Raw genomic sequence first — 17029 nt, 5'->3', positions numbered from 1 at the left:
GGCTAGAGTGCATAGGACAGGGCAGCCTGGCCAGGCAGTTATGCAAGAGTGGAAAGACCACTGGGAGGAAGGGGAGGAAGTGCTGAGGGTCATAGACCCTGCACCCATGAGGGGAGGTCCTGCTTGCAGCAAGCCCTGCTGGCTGACTTCCTCTACCCTTCCCCTCACCATGCCCAAGTGAGCAATGCTGTGAGTCTGGCGTCTGTGCAGGGACCTCAAGGCAACATCGTGGGACAGAGAAGACCAGAGACAAACTGAGTGTCCATCATGGAGGGGACATTAACCGAATAATAAAGACAGCTGCTCAGCAGTAAGCCAAGTGCCCTGTGCTGCCAGGGGCTACCCTCCTGACATGAAGTTAAGTGAGGACAGTCATTCATTATATGACCCCACTCAATCCATTCTTTGTTTTCAACTTTTTATTAAAGTAAAACATACGGAATAGGGCCATCCACAAGCCTGCTGGGCTATGTTAATTTTCAGAAAGTGAGCACACTTGTGGAACAAATGTTATCAAGAAAAGGTCTATCACCTGCCACCTCCTGCTCCCCTCTAGACACTACTGAAACCCCGTCCCCGACCCAGGTCATCTGGCTTCCAACACCATAGACTGGTCTGGGCAGTTTTGAGCTTGGTAGACGTCTTATGTAAGTGTGCTTTGCACCTGCCTTCTCTCTCCCACCACATTGTGTCTGGAAGTTTCATCCATGGGTGTGGGATTTCCTTTTCACTGCTGAGTCGTGTGTCCTTCTGTGTAGGAAAATCCTAGGTATGTAAATGAAAATGACCAGAGAGAGAACTTGCAAGGCTGGTCATACCCAAGGCTGGTGACTTTCAGGGTGGCGAAGGAGGGCAGCAGTGACCGGAGGGGACCTGCCACACAAATCTTTCTGAGCTGGGTGTCAGTCCTTGCCCACAATAGTCCAAGGGGACCATGACTCTGAGTGCTTTCAGTGCCAACTGCCTTTGCCATGTCTCTCAACCTTGCAATCTGCCAATCTGGGCCACTAACTAGTCCTGCCCACCTGAGCCTGCAGTCAAACTGTCTGGATTTGAGCCACTTGCTATGTGACCTTGGACCAGTTCTATAACCTCTGAGCCTCCCAGACCACATCTACCTGACTCTAGAGCCCCAGGCTTTAGTGAGAGAGGCCCCAACCTCTCTTCAGGCATGCTGCTCCCCTCCTCACCTCTTCCTACCAAATCCCTTTCTGGGCAGAGATGGTAATCCCATTTCACTCAGGAGGAAATTGAGTGAGCTCTGAGTGTCCATTCTTTGAGCAAAATTTAAATTAAGGTCAGAATGTCTGTCCCAGCTGCCACTGGCACTCAGCCAGGCTCACACACTAGAGATACACCTAAGGCTTGCACACACTCCCATGGAGGTATTCATTCACTCAGTGAAAGATGCAGTCACTATGCAAATATTTGTGGAGGGCCCACTGGGCGCCAATGTAGGCCAAGTCCTTGCTCTAATGGGGCTCACACTGTAGTAAGGAGAGACATTGTAAAAATAAAATACAATAGGTAATATGCCAGTTGTGATAAGTGCTTTGAATAAAGACAGAAAAGAAGCATGGCGGAAACATGAAGTTTTGATATTTTATATGTAGTTATCATGGAAAGCCTCTCAGAGGAGGTGCCATTTGAGTAGAAACCTGGAGAAAGTGAGGGAGGGAGGGAGTTACAGATCTGGAGAAGATGGTCCAGATGGAGCCTGACAGGGAAGGCGCTGAGGTGGGGGCAGTTTTGTGTTCCAGGAGCAGCAGAGAGGCCAATGGTGGTGGGATGGGGGCAGAGGGAACCAGGAGGAGTTGGGCAGCAGATGGGCACCCTCCAACCCGTGGGGCCTTGCGGGCCACAGGGAGGACAAAGACAAGCATGTCCTCGCACACATGCGTGCGTGTGGCCACCCACGTCGCCACCATGGCGCCTGGGGAGTCCCATAAACTGAAAGAAGGAAGCCCTTTCTGAGCCCCGCTCCAGCTCCCTCCTGCGCCTAGCCCAGCTGCGACAGCAGCGACTTCCTCTTTCTAGCCCATTTAAGGCCCAGCTGGGAGCGCACAGAGTAGTGAGGCCACACGCAGCACCAGCATCGCCATGGGGGATACCTTCATCCGCCACATCGCCCTCCTGGGCTTCGAGAAGCGCTTTGTCCCCAGCCAGCACTATGTGAGTAGTGGGGATTGTGGGCAAATGGCTCCCGGTCTCTGGGCCTCAGTCTGCCGATCCGGGCCCTCAGTGGACATGGGCCCCTTAAAAACACGCCAGCCCACTTCACTCCCCGCTCCCTTGCCCCAGCCAGGAGTCCTTTGTGCCTTCCCAGCCGTCAGCCAGCGCTCACATCCACGGTGTGTTCCTATGGGCAGCCCTCCCTGACCATCCCCATTCTTAGGGACTGATCTGGAGGGCTGGTGGCTGGCTTTCTGTCCTCCCAGCTGCCTGTGGAATTGGTGTCCTCAGAGTCGTATTTCTGCCAGTAGAGTGACACCACCATAGGGGAAGGAGGGAAAAATATCCCCACTCCCCACTCTTGCCCCTGGGGTGGGGAAGTGTCCGCCCAGACATGACCACCCCACTATAGGTTCCCCAAGCTCAGAAGAAGTCCAGGGAAGATCCAGATATATTCTCTTTCTCTTTCTCTTTCTCTCCCTCCCTCCCTCCACCTCCCTCCCTTCTTCCCTCCCTCCTTCCCTCTTTCTCTTTCTCCCTCCCCATTTCCTTCCTTCTCTGCATATAAATTTTCTGAAACACTTCAGAGTAAGTTGGAGACATTATGTTTCTTAACCTCCAAATACTTAAAATCAAAGACATTCTCTTACATAACCACAGTGCAAATGTGTCAAAATCAGGAAATTAACATTGTTACGACACTGTTATCCAGCCCACAGACTTTATTCAGATTTCACTCATTGTCCTATTTGTCCTCTGTAGTAAGAATTTTTAGGTCCAGGATCCAATCCAAGATCACCTGCTACATTTCAGTTGTCATGTCTCTTCAGCCTTCTTTCATCTGGATCAGCCTTAATGAGCCTTTCTGTGTCCTTCTCAAATTTGACATTTTGAAGAGATGGGGCCAGTTATTTTGTAGACGGTCCTTTGATTTGAGTTCATCTGATACTTAATTAGATGCAGGTTATGCATAGGTGACAGGAATACACCAGAAGTGAGCTGTGTTCTTCTCATTGATCATATCAGGTGGCAGACAGTTGCAACTTGTTCTCATGTTGGTGATGCTAAGTTGATCGTCATGTCCTGGACATGTCTTCCAAGTTTCCCTACTGTAAAGTTACTATTTTCCCCTTTGAAATTAACAACTAACTGGTGGGGAGATTATTTGAAGCTATGCGAGCATTCTGTTTTTATAGTACATTGATGGCTCTTGCCTGAATCAAATTACTGTAATGATTGCCAAATAGTGATTTTTAAACCCTGTCATTCCTTCTGCATTTTTAGTTAATATTTTATTGTAAGGGTCTTTTCTCCTCTCTATTTATTTATTTACTTCTGTCAGTATGGATTTTGATTCATTCAATGGGTTATATAATCCATTACTATCATTACTTATTTTGATGCTCAGATGGTCCCAGATTTGGCCAGTGGGAGCTCCTTCAAGTCCTAATGTATTCATTTCAGTTATTGTATTCTTCATTCCTGACTGGTTCATTTTCATGGTTTCTATCTCTTTGTTATCTCACTGAGTTCATCTATTCTCCTCTCTAATTCATTGAGCATCTTTAGAACCAGTGTTTTGAACTCTTTATTTTATAGATTGCTTGTCTCTATTTCATTTAGGTTTCTTTTCTGGGGTTTTGTCCTGATCTTTTGTTTGAGACGTATTTTTCTGTTTGCTCGTTTTGGCTGTTTCTCTGTTTCTTTCTATGAATTAGGTGAAAGAGCAACCTCTCCCAGTCTTGAAGGAGTGGCCTTGTGTAGCAGCTACCCCTTTGTAGAATGCATCTGCTGTCTTTGGCAGGCCAGCTAGAGCTGGAGTATTTGTGGGATGAAGGGAGTTCCAGGGTCAAGCTTTATTGGGGCCTGGAGCTGTAGCTGGAATGGTCACAGGCCAGGGGAAGTCCCTAGGGGCAAGCTGTGCTGGGACTGCCTTGGCAGGCCAATTGGAGCTGTAACAGGCCGGTTGGAGCAGGCTCAGGCTTCAGGTAGTCCCAGGGGCAAGCTGAACCAGGGCCTGGAGCTGAAGCCTATGTGGTCTGCAGGAAGTCCTGGGGACAAGCCACACCTAGGTGGGAACTGTAGCTAGGGCATGTGGGAAGCTGAAGGAAGTCCTGGGGCAAGCAGTGGAGCTGCTTTGGGTCGGGGGCTCACTGGGATGGCTTTGGCCTATAATGAGTTCTTGGATCAAGCTCTTCCCTTTGTCATCAAGGGGGAGGAAGAAGGCCACAAATGGTGCTAGTCTGATGCCTGCAACTCTGGGGAGAGTTCCCGCAGCTCCCCTCCAGCTTGGCAGATACTCTAGGGTTAGTAAATGAATTTCCCTCCTGTATAGCATAGGTGTCCTTTAAACCAGCGGTCCCCAACCATTTTGGCATCAGTGGCTGGAGGGGCTCCTATGAGAATCTAATGCCTGATGATCTGAGATAGAGCTGAGGCAGCGATGGGGAGTGGATGCAAATACAGATGAAGCTTCGCTTGCTCACCTGTCGCTCACCTCCTGCTGTGCTGCCTGGTTCGTAACAGGCCCAGACCAATACTTGGGGATCCCTGCTTTAAACCAGTTTTTTTCTGCTGTGCCCAGGGCAGACATGTCTACTTGGGCCCTTCCGGGACCCTCCTGCCTGCAAGGAGGTGGGGTGGGGTGGGGTGCCCTCAGCGCCATCTCTCTAAATTTCCTACCAGTTTCTTCTGTGTGGTCACTCTTGTTTGTTGTGCAAAAGCTGTTCAGTCAGCCCTCGGTTCTTCTTCAAGGGGAACTGCTCTGTCTGTAGGTGTAAATTTGTTGTGTTCGTGGGAGGAGGTGAGTTCAGTGTCTTCCTACGCCACCATCTTGGACCAGAAAGCTCCTCCTTGTGGATTTTATTTCAGAAGCTCCTCCTTGTGGATTTTATTTTTAAATATGTAAAATATTCACATGTGATCAGATATCAAAACTTCATAAAAATATACTCAAAGACTCATTCTGGTTCATGTTGTCTGTATTTCTCTTCGCAAAATTAAGTGCATACATATGTGAATATTTTCTTATTATTCTGTCCTAACTACACACAGATAACAAACAAGGAGACATAGTATATGTACTTTTTTTCATTTTCCTATAATATCCGAGAGTTCTCTCCAAATTAATTCATTGAGTCTCTAATTTTTTTGCATCTTTATAATTTTCCATTGTGTGATTATGCCATTGTTTCTCCAAACAACCATTTAGATAGTTTTTTACTAATTTGCAATCACCTAATCATCCTGCATTTATATTATTATGAGTAAAGTTGAACATCTCTTTACACGTTTAAGGGTTACATATATACATGAGTGTGCCATGAAACATCCGATGCCTTTTGCTCATTTTTTCTATCAGAGTTTTTGTCTTCTTTCCTTCAAATTAAAAAAAAAATTTTTATATTAGGAACATTAATCATTTATGTATTGTATTGAAACTATTTTCTGTTTATTGTTTGTACTTTGGCTTTACTTACAGTTTTATATGCAAAAGTTTGGAAAATTTTTGATGTATTTGAAACAGGCATCTTTTCTTTCTTGCGTTCAGGTTTTGAGTCAGATAGAACATCTTCCCATATATCCATGTTTCCTTCTTGTGTTACCAACCAAAGTTGGTGGGTGGGTCCTTTGTCAGTCACATACAGAGAGGCTGGATTCTGGAGCGACAGGTTTATCGCAGAGAAAAGTAGGTTTTGTTCCTGAGGCAGCTGGATGAGGAGAGAGGGAGAAACCCCAAATTTGCCTCCCCAAATAAAAATGTGAAGCAAATTTAAAGAGCAAGGTGAGGAGGGGCTATGCATATTAATTAATTAATTCTAGATAGTCTTGGAACTAAGCTATCTAAGGTCAGCAATGTGAAAGAGAGCAGGACAGAACAAAGTAATTTCAATCTGGCAGATTTTGACTGGTCAGTGGTCCTATATGTGTTCATGTTTAATCAATAAGGGTTCTTCCTTATCGATGGAACTCTCGCTTCTTAAAGGATTCCGATGGCAAACAGCGGCACCTCTGTTACTTGAGTTCCAAGAACTTTGGATCCATTATGCTCTTGACGTCAGCTTAGGGTCATTTGGCTGCTAACTGTACCTGCTCAAGCCTCTGGGACTAGTTTGATGTGTCTAGGTCTGCTGGTCTCTGGAGTACTATGAAGAAGCCTGGTGTTAACTACTGAAAATCGCTAAAAAAGAGGAAATAAAACTATTATGGTCTGGTTTCAGTGTTAGGTCCCTCGGGGGCCACCTGGATTTCAGTGTGAGGACCAGTTTCACTTGCACTTATATGGTTTCAATTTTTTCATTTAGATCTCTGATTCATTTGGAGTTTATTGTGCTGTGTGGTGTGAGAAACTAATCCAATTTTACCTTTTCCTAAAAGGCTAGTTAGTTGTCCCAACACCAATTTTTAAACAATCCACCTTTACTTCTGTGATTTGAAATGCCATTTTTATCATATCCTAAATTTACGTAAATACTTGATCTATTTCTAGATTTTCTATTTTGTACCACGGTTTTTTCATTTATAGTATGATGCTGCTGTTTTTTAAAGTTATTGTGATAAAATATACATAATAAAATTTATCAACCATTTTTAAGTGTAAGTTTGGTGGAATTAAGTATATTCACATTGTTGTGCAGCCATCGCCACCATCCATCTCTAGAACTTTTTCACTCATCACAGACTGAAACTCTGTACCCATTAAACACTAACTAACTTCCTATCCCTCCACCCCAGTCCCTGGCACCCACCATTCCACTTTCTGTCTCTATGAATTTGGCTGTTTGGGGTATCTCATATTTATGGAATCATATCATGTTTGTTTGTGTGTGTGTGTCTGCCTTATTTCACTTAGCATAATGTTTTCAAGGTTAATCCATGTTGTAGTGTCTATCAGAATTTCCTTCCTTTTGAAGGCTGAATATATCCTATTGTATGTATGTACCATATTTTGTTTATTTACTTATCTGTCAAAGGATACTTGGGTTGCTTCCACCTTTTATCTATTGTGAATAATGCTGCTATGAACGTGGGTGTACAAATATCTCTTCAAGACCCTACTTTCAAATCTTTTGGATATATAACCAGAAATGGAATTGCTGGATTATATGGTATATGTTTAATTCTTTTGAAGAACTGCCATGCTGTTTTTCACAGCACCGCCCCATTTTACATATCTAACAGCAAAGCACAAGGGTTCCAATTTCTCCATATCCTTGCCAGCACTTGTTTTTTTCTTCCTGTTTTCCATATTTTTAAATAGCAGCTCTCCTAACTGGTGTGAAGCACACTGTTTTAATTATAAAGGTTTTATAGTCTGTTTTAATATATGACAGGGATAGTCTCTCACATACCTCTTCTTTTTAGCTATTATTTTGCCCCCAGGCTTATTTATTTACATCTCTATATGGTTGTTTTTGTGCATAAATGACAGAGTCGAGTTGTTAGGACAGAGACTGGAGAGCCTGCAGAGCCTGAAGTATTTACTATGTGGCTCTTTACAGAGAAGTTTGTTGAGTCCCCTTGTCTGAGATCTGAAGTAGAATGCTCATATCTAATCGTGAACATTAGAGTCACCTGTAGTTTATCCTGAAAGCTGCCTGAAGTTCATCATACTCGTCTTCCTCTTAAACGGCTTTATTGACATAATTTATACACCAAATAGGTCACCCATTTAAAGTGAAAGAGGATTTTTTTTTTTGGTATGTTTACCAAGTTGTCCAACTATCACCATAATCTAGTTTTTAGAACATTTTTATCATCACCAAAGAAACCTTGTATTCTTTGGTAGCTATTCTTTTTATTCCCCCAAGATTTTATTCTGAAAATTTTCAAACACAGTTACAGCTAAGTGGAAATTATTTTACAAACAAAACAAAAATAACCCCCACCCCAAACCAGCCACTCATACATCCACTACCTAGGCAATACCATTTACATTTTCTTATATTTGCTTAATCACTTATGTATCCACCCATCCATCATCTGTCTTATTTTCAGTGCATTTTAAAGCAAAGGGCAAAAATCAGTATTCTTTGCCCTAAATACTTCGGCATACGTATCGCTAGAGTTTAGTATTGTTTATAGGTTTTTTTTTTTCTGTTTTGATATAAAACTAACATAAAATAAAATCCATCAATTTTAGAGATATATTTGCTGAGTTTATGATGGTGCATGTCCCTATGTAACCCAAACCCTCATCAAGACAGAGAATGTTACCATCACTCCAGAACATTCCCTCATGCCCCAGTCATTCCTTTCTTGTCCTTCAGAGATAACCACTGTTCTGATGTTTTTCTGTCTTAAATTAGTTGCACTTGCTGTGGAAAGTCCTGAATATAGACTCATACACTGTGTGGCCTTTGGTGTTTGACTTTTTTCTTCCTTTTTCTTAAATTAATTAATTAATTAATTGATGAATTAATTTATGGTGACATTGGTTAATGAAATCCAATAAGTTTCAGCTGTACACTTTAACAGTAAGGCATATATATATTTACAGTGTGTGTTCACCTTCCATAGTTAGATTTCTTTCTCTCACCACATATTTGACCCCCTTTACACCGTCTACCTCCCCCGACTCTTCTCCCCCTTACCCTCTGGTATCCACTAGTCTACAGTCCATGTCCATGAGTCTCTGTTTGTTTGTCCTGTTCATTTGTTGCTTTTAGGTTTATATCCCACATATAAGTGATATCATGTGATTTTCAACTTTTCCTGTCTGGGTTTTCGCTTAGCATGATTAACTCGAGATCCATCCATGTTGCCACAAATGGCACTATTTCATCTCTTCTTATGGCTGAGTAATAATTCTATTGTATATATGTACCACAGCTTCTTTATCCAGTCATCTATTGTAGGACACTTCGGTTGCTTCCTTGTCCTGACTACTGTGAATAATGCTGCTATGAACATTGGTGTGCAAATATCTTTTCGGATATGAGTTTTCAAGTCTTTGTGTTAAATATAATTGCTGGATCATATGATAGATCACTTCTTAGTTTTTTGAGGATCCTCCTTACTGTTTTCCGTAGTGGCTGTACCAATTTGCAGTCCCACCAGCAGTGTGTGAAGGTCCCTTTTTCTCCACATCCTCTCCAACATTTGTTATTATTTGTTCTGTTGATTATAGCTATTCTAACAGGTGTGAGAGATGTTTGACTTTTTTCACTAATGCTTTTGAGATTAATCCAGGTTGTTGCATATATCAGCAATTTGTTTCTTTTTGTGGCTGAGTAGTATTCTAGCTATTTCGTAGGTTTATTTTTCTTTACTGATTTTTTAAAATAATGGCTTTATTGAGATATAATTCCCATATAATATAGTTCACCTGCGTAGGTGTACAAGTCAGTGGTTTTTAGTATATTCTCAGAGTTGCGCAATCATCACCACAATCAATTTTAGTAGATTTTCATCACCCCAAAGGAAACCCTGTACCCACTGCAGTTATTTCTCATTTCCCACCCCCTTCTACACCCTTCTGTTCCTGGCAACCACTAATCTACTTTCCGTCACTACAGACTTGTCTATTCTGGACATTTAATGTAAATGGAACCATACGATACCTTATTGAGTTCTTGTATTGTTTGAGTTTGGCTCTTTCTATATCTCATGTCCTGAAACTCATACTAGCCCTAGCGTGAGGTCCTACTTTTATCTCCAATTGACAGATGAGGAATTAGAGTTAGTAAGAGAGAAGCCGATTATCTTGCCCTGGGTCCTGAAGCTGGAGAGTGACAGCTCTGGGGTCCATGAAGTTGGCGCCCTTCCTATGGCCCAGGTTGCCCCCAAAAGCACTCTCCCCCAACTGCCAGTCCTCCAGACTTCCACCGGGGGTGGAGTGCTGCCCAGGTGCATGGCAAGGCCCTGTTGGAAGCTCAACGAGGTCTTCTCACCCTGGCTGCCCCCCAGGTGTACATGTTCCTAGTGAAGTGGCAGGACCTGTCTGAGAAGGTGGTCTACCGGCGGTTCACCGAGATCTATGAGTTCCACGTGAGTGCTCAGTGGGAAGGGTTCAGGGAGGGGACGCCACACCCAGTCTCAGCTCTGCTTTTTGGGGAGGAGATGGCCCCAGGTGCCGACTGGGAGCTGAAGAACCCAGAGGCTCCCCACCACCAGCCCACAGTTAAGGGGGCATGTTTCTAACTTTAAAAAGATTTTACTTAAAGTATTTTTATTGTGGTAAAATATACCTAACATAAATTTACCATTTTAACAATTTTAAGTGTTCAACTCAGTGGCATTAAGTACATTCACAATGTAGTGTGATGATCACCACCATCCATCTGTGAAATATTTTCATCTTCCTACACAGAAACTGTATCCATTCAGGATGAACCCAAGGGGGCACTCTTCAGGCATGTGCTTGCTCTATCCCTGCAGCGGGCAACCTAGCCAGTGTCACCATCGTGGTTGTCATCCCAGGAGCTTAGACTTTTGCTCAGGGTCTCTGGCCTGATGAGGATTGCTGGTGGATCAGAAGGAGGGTTGACAATCATGACATCCAAGAAACCGGGTCCTCTTCTTTATGGGTGCCTGCTGTTACCAAGTTTTACATGAGCAAATCCCATAGGCTCTAAACAACATAAGATCCTCACACCAGTGACTGCTGGATGGAATTGAGGGTGGTCATTTGTGGGGTTATAGTGTGCAGAGCTTGGCTGCTGGTTCCTGGTCTGAGATAGGGTCAAGTGGATGGAGGTCCACAGAAGCCAGATGGGTCTCCCAAGAACCCACTCTACACATAGGGCCCTTCCTAACTGGGGAGGGAGTCCTGGACTGTGTGGGTTCCTCTTATGTGAGAAATGAAAGTGAAGTACATTAAATGCGAAGAAGACTATAACCAGCCCTGCACCCCTAGCACTTGGCATCACAACTGATGTCACTGGGCTGTTTGCTACAAGGCTTTTTTAAGATAAGGGAAATAAAGCATTATAAAAGAAGTGGAAGGCTCTCTTTATCCCATACCCCATCCCAGCTCCTTCCCTGGGTGACTGCATGCGCACGCGCGCGCGCACACACACACACACACACACACACACACACACACAGCCCAAGAGCAATATGCAGTAGTGTTGAACATGCATTTCCTGTAGTCTATATAAAAGCTGTCAGTGTGCCACTGGCTTCCTTCTCCATCTGGGTGCTGGATTGAGGACAGACAAGGGTGGAAGGGGATGTTGTGAAATCTAGGCCTGGCGGAAGCTCGGCCCAGGGTGGTAGCAGTGTGGGTAGTGAGAAGGGTCAGATTCTCTGGGTAGATACTGGGAGTAGAATCGAAAGGATTTGCTGGTAGCTTGGATGTGAGGGGGGAAAGAAAGAGGGATCAAGGATGCCACCAGAACTTTCTGCCCAAGTGACTAGAAGGGTATTTAGGTCATTTCCATTTTGTGCTTTTACAGTGTTGTAATAAGAAATACTCCTTAATATCTTCTTTTCTGTGCAGAAAACCTTAAAGGAAATGTTTCCTATTGAGGCTGGGGACATCAACCCAGAGAACAGGATCATTCCCCACCTGCCAGGTGAGGGGCTCAGTCACCTGGGCCGGGTTACTTGTCCTGGCTCCCCACACCTGCCCTCTAAGCTGCCCCCTTCACCCCCTACTCCCGCTTAGACTTGATCTTGAGAATGTGCTCACCGCTTCTTTGGTGCCCCTTCTGGTCTGGTTAGCACCACGGTGGTTTGATGGGCAGCGGGTAGCCGAGAGCCGCCAGGGCACACTCACTGAATACTACAACGCACTCATGGGCCTGCCTGTTAAGATCTCCCGCTGCCCACAACTCCTGGACTTCTTCAAGGTGCGCCCCGACGACCTCAAGCTCCCCACGGACAGCCAGTGAGTGGCCTCCTTGTCCCGTTCCCAGGCAGGTGGGAGACGAAATGAGGTGGTGAACCCCACCCTGGAGGCGGGCGGGACTTTCCCCATGTTACAGATGAGGAGACCGAAGCTCGGGCGGGGAAGCAACTTGCCTAAAGTCACACAGCTGGAAAGAGAAGGAGGCATGATTCCAACTCTGGCCCATGTTATCTGGAACCATCCAGCATCATTTCCAAGTCTCCATCTGGACCCCCCTGAGTGTCATGGAGCCGGGGGAGGTACTCCGGGCCAGAGGCTTGAAAACCTTCTGAAAGCAGTTTCTCTACGTGTGATGGGGGCGAGGGCCAAATGTAGTCCTGGGCGCAGTGGAGAGTGATTACAGAAGGTGAAGTGAGAGCCCAGAGGAATGTGGCAGTGGCCTCTGTTAATTGCTGAGCAAGTCTCAGGCCCCTGGCTCCCTTTTGTCACCTCATTCTCTGCTTGCCTTTGCCCTAGGGTCTCTGTCCTCAGGGCCCTGTGTGGAAGGCATCTGAGAGGCTGAATGAGATTCCAGGGGAACAGGCTGAAGGTCCCTCCCTCTGTCCCTCTCTGGTCACTGACCAGAAGACAGGATGGCCATAGACAGACAGGATTGCTCCAGCCAGTCCTTATTAGCCCCTGAATGCACTCCTGGTGCAGGGAAGGACAGCTCCTACCAGCCCCGTTGGTGAGAGAGCCCACTTCCTATGGGCTCTGGTCCAGGGAGCTAGCCACTGACAGGAGCCTTTCCCAGACCCAGCGCATTGCTCTAGCCAGCTGGGGAACGAGGCCCTTGCTCTCTTCAACAGCTGGCACCTTCTCCTTGGGGTCTGCCGAAGGCTTAGGTCCCTCCTTGGGCTGGCCAAGCAGCTGCCCTGTCCTTCCCAATGCCCTTTCCTTGCCAGTCCAGTCACTACCTTCTCTCTGTATTGGCCCTCATTTCCACATTCCTTTTCCTTGTGGGAAATTCTTCTGTAGGTCCACCGGGAGTGTTCCATTCCCCTGTGGGAAGCCGAGTGTCTAACCCAGACTGTTCTCTCCTGCAGGGTGAAAAAGCCAGAGACATACCTGGTGCCTAAAGATGGCAAGAGTAATGTTGCAGGTGAGAGGCCCAGGGGCAGCCAGTGCGTGTCCACCTGAGACTTGCCTGGAGCTGGGTGGGGTTGGGATGCCAGTGCCAGTTGTGGGAGAGCCAGGAAGAGGCAGCCCACCCCTGCAGTGTGTCCACTCACCCTGCCCTCCCTCTGCCCAGACATCACAGGCCCCATCATCCTGCAAACCTATCGGGCCATCGCTGACTATGAGAAGAGCTCAGGCTCTGAGATGGCTCTGGCCATGGGTGACGTGGTGGACGTCGTGGAGAAGAGCGAGAGTGGTCAGCCTCCTGCCCTGCCTGAACCGCCCTCCCCTGTTGCCTGGGCTAATGGACATAGCCCCCACCAAGGCTCTGCCTCTCAGGCAGCCTCAGGCCTCCTCCCCACCTGGCCCATTTGGGCCTTGACTGTCCTCCCCACATTGTGGATCACCCTCTTTCTGAGCGTGTACCCTGTGGCAGCTGTGGGTGTCTGCACATATTGTGTACCTCACTGCGCACCTCTGGGGATCGCATTCAGGTGGGGCGGGCGAATTCCTCATCACATGTGTGAAGTGGGTTCCGAGCTGTGATTCTGTGATTGTGTGTGTGTGTGGGTGTGTGTGACTTTGATGTGGAGTATGGTGAAGGTGATATTTCTGAATCCGAGTGTTGGATGTTGGTGGGTCTGTGTCTGAGTGTCCTCACCACCTGATGGCTGAGGGAGGCTGCCAGGCCAGACCTGACTTACCACCCCATGCCCCTGACACAGGTTGGTGGTTCTGCCAAATGAAGACAAAGCGTGGCTGGGTCCCGGCATCCTACTTGGAGCCTTTGGACAGTCCTGACGAGGCAGAGGACCCAGAACCCAACTATGCAGGTGCCCCCTGACCTCCATGGCAGTAGGGGTATGGGAGGAAGGAGTGGGAAGGGCCTGGGGATATTGAAAAGCCACAAGTGACTACTTTGGGGTCAAACATGTCGAAGGCTGGGCAGAGGGGGAGTCAGGGTTAAGACCCACAGTCTGGCTTGGTTTTGGTAGGAGGCGATGCTCTTGGTCAAAGCAGGAAATCAGGAGGTGGAATAGAGGTGGCAGTTGGCTGGGGCCAGGTCCAGTGGGAAGCTGAATAATGAGCAGACCTGAGGCTCAGGAAGGAGGGCTGCCTGGAGGAGGTGGCATTATCACTGATTAGAAGGCGTGGATGGGGCTCTTGTGGAGTTTGAAAAAAATAAGGTTACCCATAATTTAAAAGTGAGATTTCATAATTTTATATGGATTTTTGGTTCCTCTTTAAAAACTGGAAAAGGTGCGTACACTGGGCCCGAAGCCCCCTTATGCCAACAGTTGGCTAGAGTCGAGTGGCTAAGGTGCCATGTAGCTGGGTGCTCCACCCCTATACTTCCCACCCGACTTCTCCTCTACTTAGGTGCCTGACAAGGCCTCAGCAGTCGTGGGAGGTCCTGGCCCCTGGTGTGAATGGTGGTGGTTGAGAGTGGGCAAATTGCCCTGAGTCGAGTGGGTAGAGGGCAGAACTCCACGGTGCCCCACAAGTTGCTGGAAGGAGCCTGCAGAAAGAGACCAAAAAGGACCAGCTGGAGGAAGCCCCAGGCCCAGAGAGGACAGGAGAGGTGGCGAACCTCATGCTAGGCAGATCCTCATACCTTGCCCCTTCCCTCGCCGTGAACCAGGAGAGCCCTACGTCACCGTCAGAGCCTACGCTGCTGTAATGGACGATGAAGTATCCCTGCAGGAGGGAGAAACCATAGAGGTCATTCACAAGCTCCTGGACGGCTGGTGGGTCATCAGGTAGGAGAACACACCCTCCCTTCACTATGCCTGCCCTGAGAGTCAGCCCTGGCCTGTGGCAGGGCTGTTTGGGCTCAGTGCTGATGTCCACTTGGTTGTGTGACACTGGGTAAGCCACTGGCCCTCTTTGGGCTCAGCTTCCATTATGGTAGCAGATGAATGATAATCCCACCCTATCTCTCAGATCCAGTGTCCTTGTCAGAGTGGGTACATTTTTCCTTTGTGACTTGAGGTCACTTCCCCTGACTGGTCCATCTATTATTCCTTCTTCAGCAACACAACAAATTGCTGTATTAATCATTATGCTTGATAACTGGTAGAACAGATTTGTCATCCCTTTTCCTTTTACATCTTTCATTGCAATTCCCTTGTTATTCCTCCAAATGAATGCAGGAATACTGATCTCCCCTTCCCCACCAGTTCTGGGGAAAGCAGAATCCCCGGGGCTTGTAGAGCCATTTCCCTAGAGCCACTGGGCCTTCCCAGGTCCTTGCACATGCTTTCAGAGTCTTGGGTCACAGGGCCGGTCCATGATCCCAGTGAACTTGCGGCCACAACACTCATCCTCAGCATGGCCCTGGTTTGGAGGCTTTGAGACAGGGTTTCTCAACCTATTAGACCCACACTCAGTTAACCCCCTTCATGCACCCCTGGGAATCTGCTTGTGATGCTCCCACTGGGCAAGAAGAATCAGTTTTAGTGAGTGAAGTGTGTATTAGTCAACATTTTTTTCACTCCCGAATGTAATAGTGAGAATGAAAAAAATCTTTTCAACAAATGGTGCTGGAACAACATCATCAACAACAACAACAACAACAACAACAACAACAACAACAACAACAACAGAGCTAGACACCTACCTCACACCATACACATTTGGGATGATGGATCACAGGTTTTACCAAGCACAAAAACCCAAACTGAAAAGCTTTTGGAAAAAAGCTTTTCCTAGGAGAAGTTGGTGATGTGGAGTTGGGCAAGCAAGTTTCTTAGAACACACAAGGCGATCACCATATAAAGAAATACTAACAAATATAGTATTGCAGATATTTTACAGCAAATCTCCCTGGGAAGATTTAGATCTGCAAATTTCCTCCCCCTTCCAATGTCACAGCCGGGAAGGCCTGTGTTGCACAGATGAGGAAACTGAGGCCCAGAAGGACAGGGTCTGGTGTTGGCCAGTACAGGTGTCTGCAACATCCCAGCTGCCTTGACCCCAATTGTTTAGCGGGAACCCTGATATCCCCACTGCCGGGGGCTTCTGTCTCTGTTGCAGGAAAGAAGATGTCACCGGCTACTTTCCATCTATGTACCTACAGAAGGCAGGGCAGGACATAACCCAGGCTCAATGCCAGATCAAGAAGCGAGGGGCGCCGCCCCGCAGGTGAGCGAATCCCTGGAGCTGGGGCACTGGGCGGGGCTGGGGAGGGTGTAGCTGCGTTCCTTCGGTCGGTCCTGGATTGGCAGGGTTAGAACAGGTGAGACAGGGCAAGAGCTCCGAGCCTGGAGAGGGAGGAGGCACCTTCACCGGGTCAAGAGCCCGGACATGCCCCTCCTCCGACCTCGCACCGTGGGGCTGACACCGAGGCGTTGGAAAGCAAGAGTGTAAGGTGGAGAAGGCGCCGATGACCTGAGTCCTTGGGGATGGTCCGTGAGGCAGTCCAGAGGGCTTCCAGGAGGAGGCCGCCTGAAGGCTGGCGAGGGGCGTGGGAAATGGGCCTTGACTCTGCGGCGCGGCAGGGGTCCGCGTCAAAGGGCAGTCGCCTCTGGCCGTGCCAGACCTCCCCTTCCCCGCTTCCCTCTGCCCGTCCCTACTTCCTTGGTCCAGCCGTTGGACCCCAGGGGTGGCCCTACGAGTCCCCGTGGGCAGGGACGTGAGCGCGCGGACGCCGGGGCGATGACCAATGCCCCCACTCCGCTGGGCCCAGGTCGTCCATCCGCAACGCGCACAGCATCCACCAGCGATCGCGGAAGCGCCTCAGCCAGGACGCCTATCGGCGCAACAGCGTCCGCTATTTGCAACAGCGCCGCCGTCAAGCGCGGCTCGGGCCGCAGAACGCAGGGAGCCCGCGGAGTGAGTGTCCAACGGAGCCTGGGGGCGGGGCGGGGCCTGGGGGCGGGGCCAGGCGCTTCCGGACCGCAGAGC

At 47.7% G+C, this 17029-nt stretch overlaps 1 protein-coding gene across 1 annotated transcript in view; it reads left to right on the top strand.

Moving 5' to 3' along the window:
• The first annotated feature begins 2067 nt into the window (after positions 1–2067).
• The window catches only part of NCF1 (neutrophil cytosolic factor 1), a 16207-nt gene continuing 1245 nt past the window's right edge, over positions 2068–17029 (top strand). Inside the window, exons 1-10 of the mRNA XM_025051527.1 lie at positions 2068–2172; positions 10081–10161; positions 11615–11690; positions 11839–12004; positions 13051–13106; positions 13257–13379; positions 13849–13956; positions 14766–14883; positions 16160–16267; positions 16812–16999. Coding sequence (XP_024907295.1) covers positions 2101–2172; positions 10081–10161; positions 11615–11690; positions 11839–12004; positions 13051–13106; positions 13257–13379; positions 13849–13956; positions 14766–14883; positions 16160–16267; positions 16812–16999 — 1096 coding nt within the window. The 5' untranslated portion in view covers positions 2068–2100. The remainder of the gene's footprint in view (positions 2173–10080; positions 10162–11614; positions 11691–11838; positions 12005–13050; positions 13107–13256; positions 13380–13848; positions 13957–14765; positions 14884–16159; positions 16268–16811; positions 17000–17029) is intronic.

This window comes from Pteropus alecto, unplaced genomic scaffold (genome assembly GCF_000325575.1).
Source record: "Pteropus alecto unplaced genomic scaffold, ASM32557v1 scaffold68, whole genome shotgun sequence".
NCBI classification, from domain to species: Eukaryota; Metazoa; Chordata; class Mammalia; order Chiroptera; family Pteropodidae; genus Pteropus; species Pteropus alecto.
The sequence above is the reverse complement of the archived record's forward strand: the minus strand, read 5'-3'. Positions and strand labels throughout refer to the sequence as shown.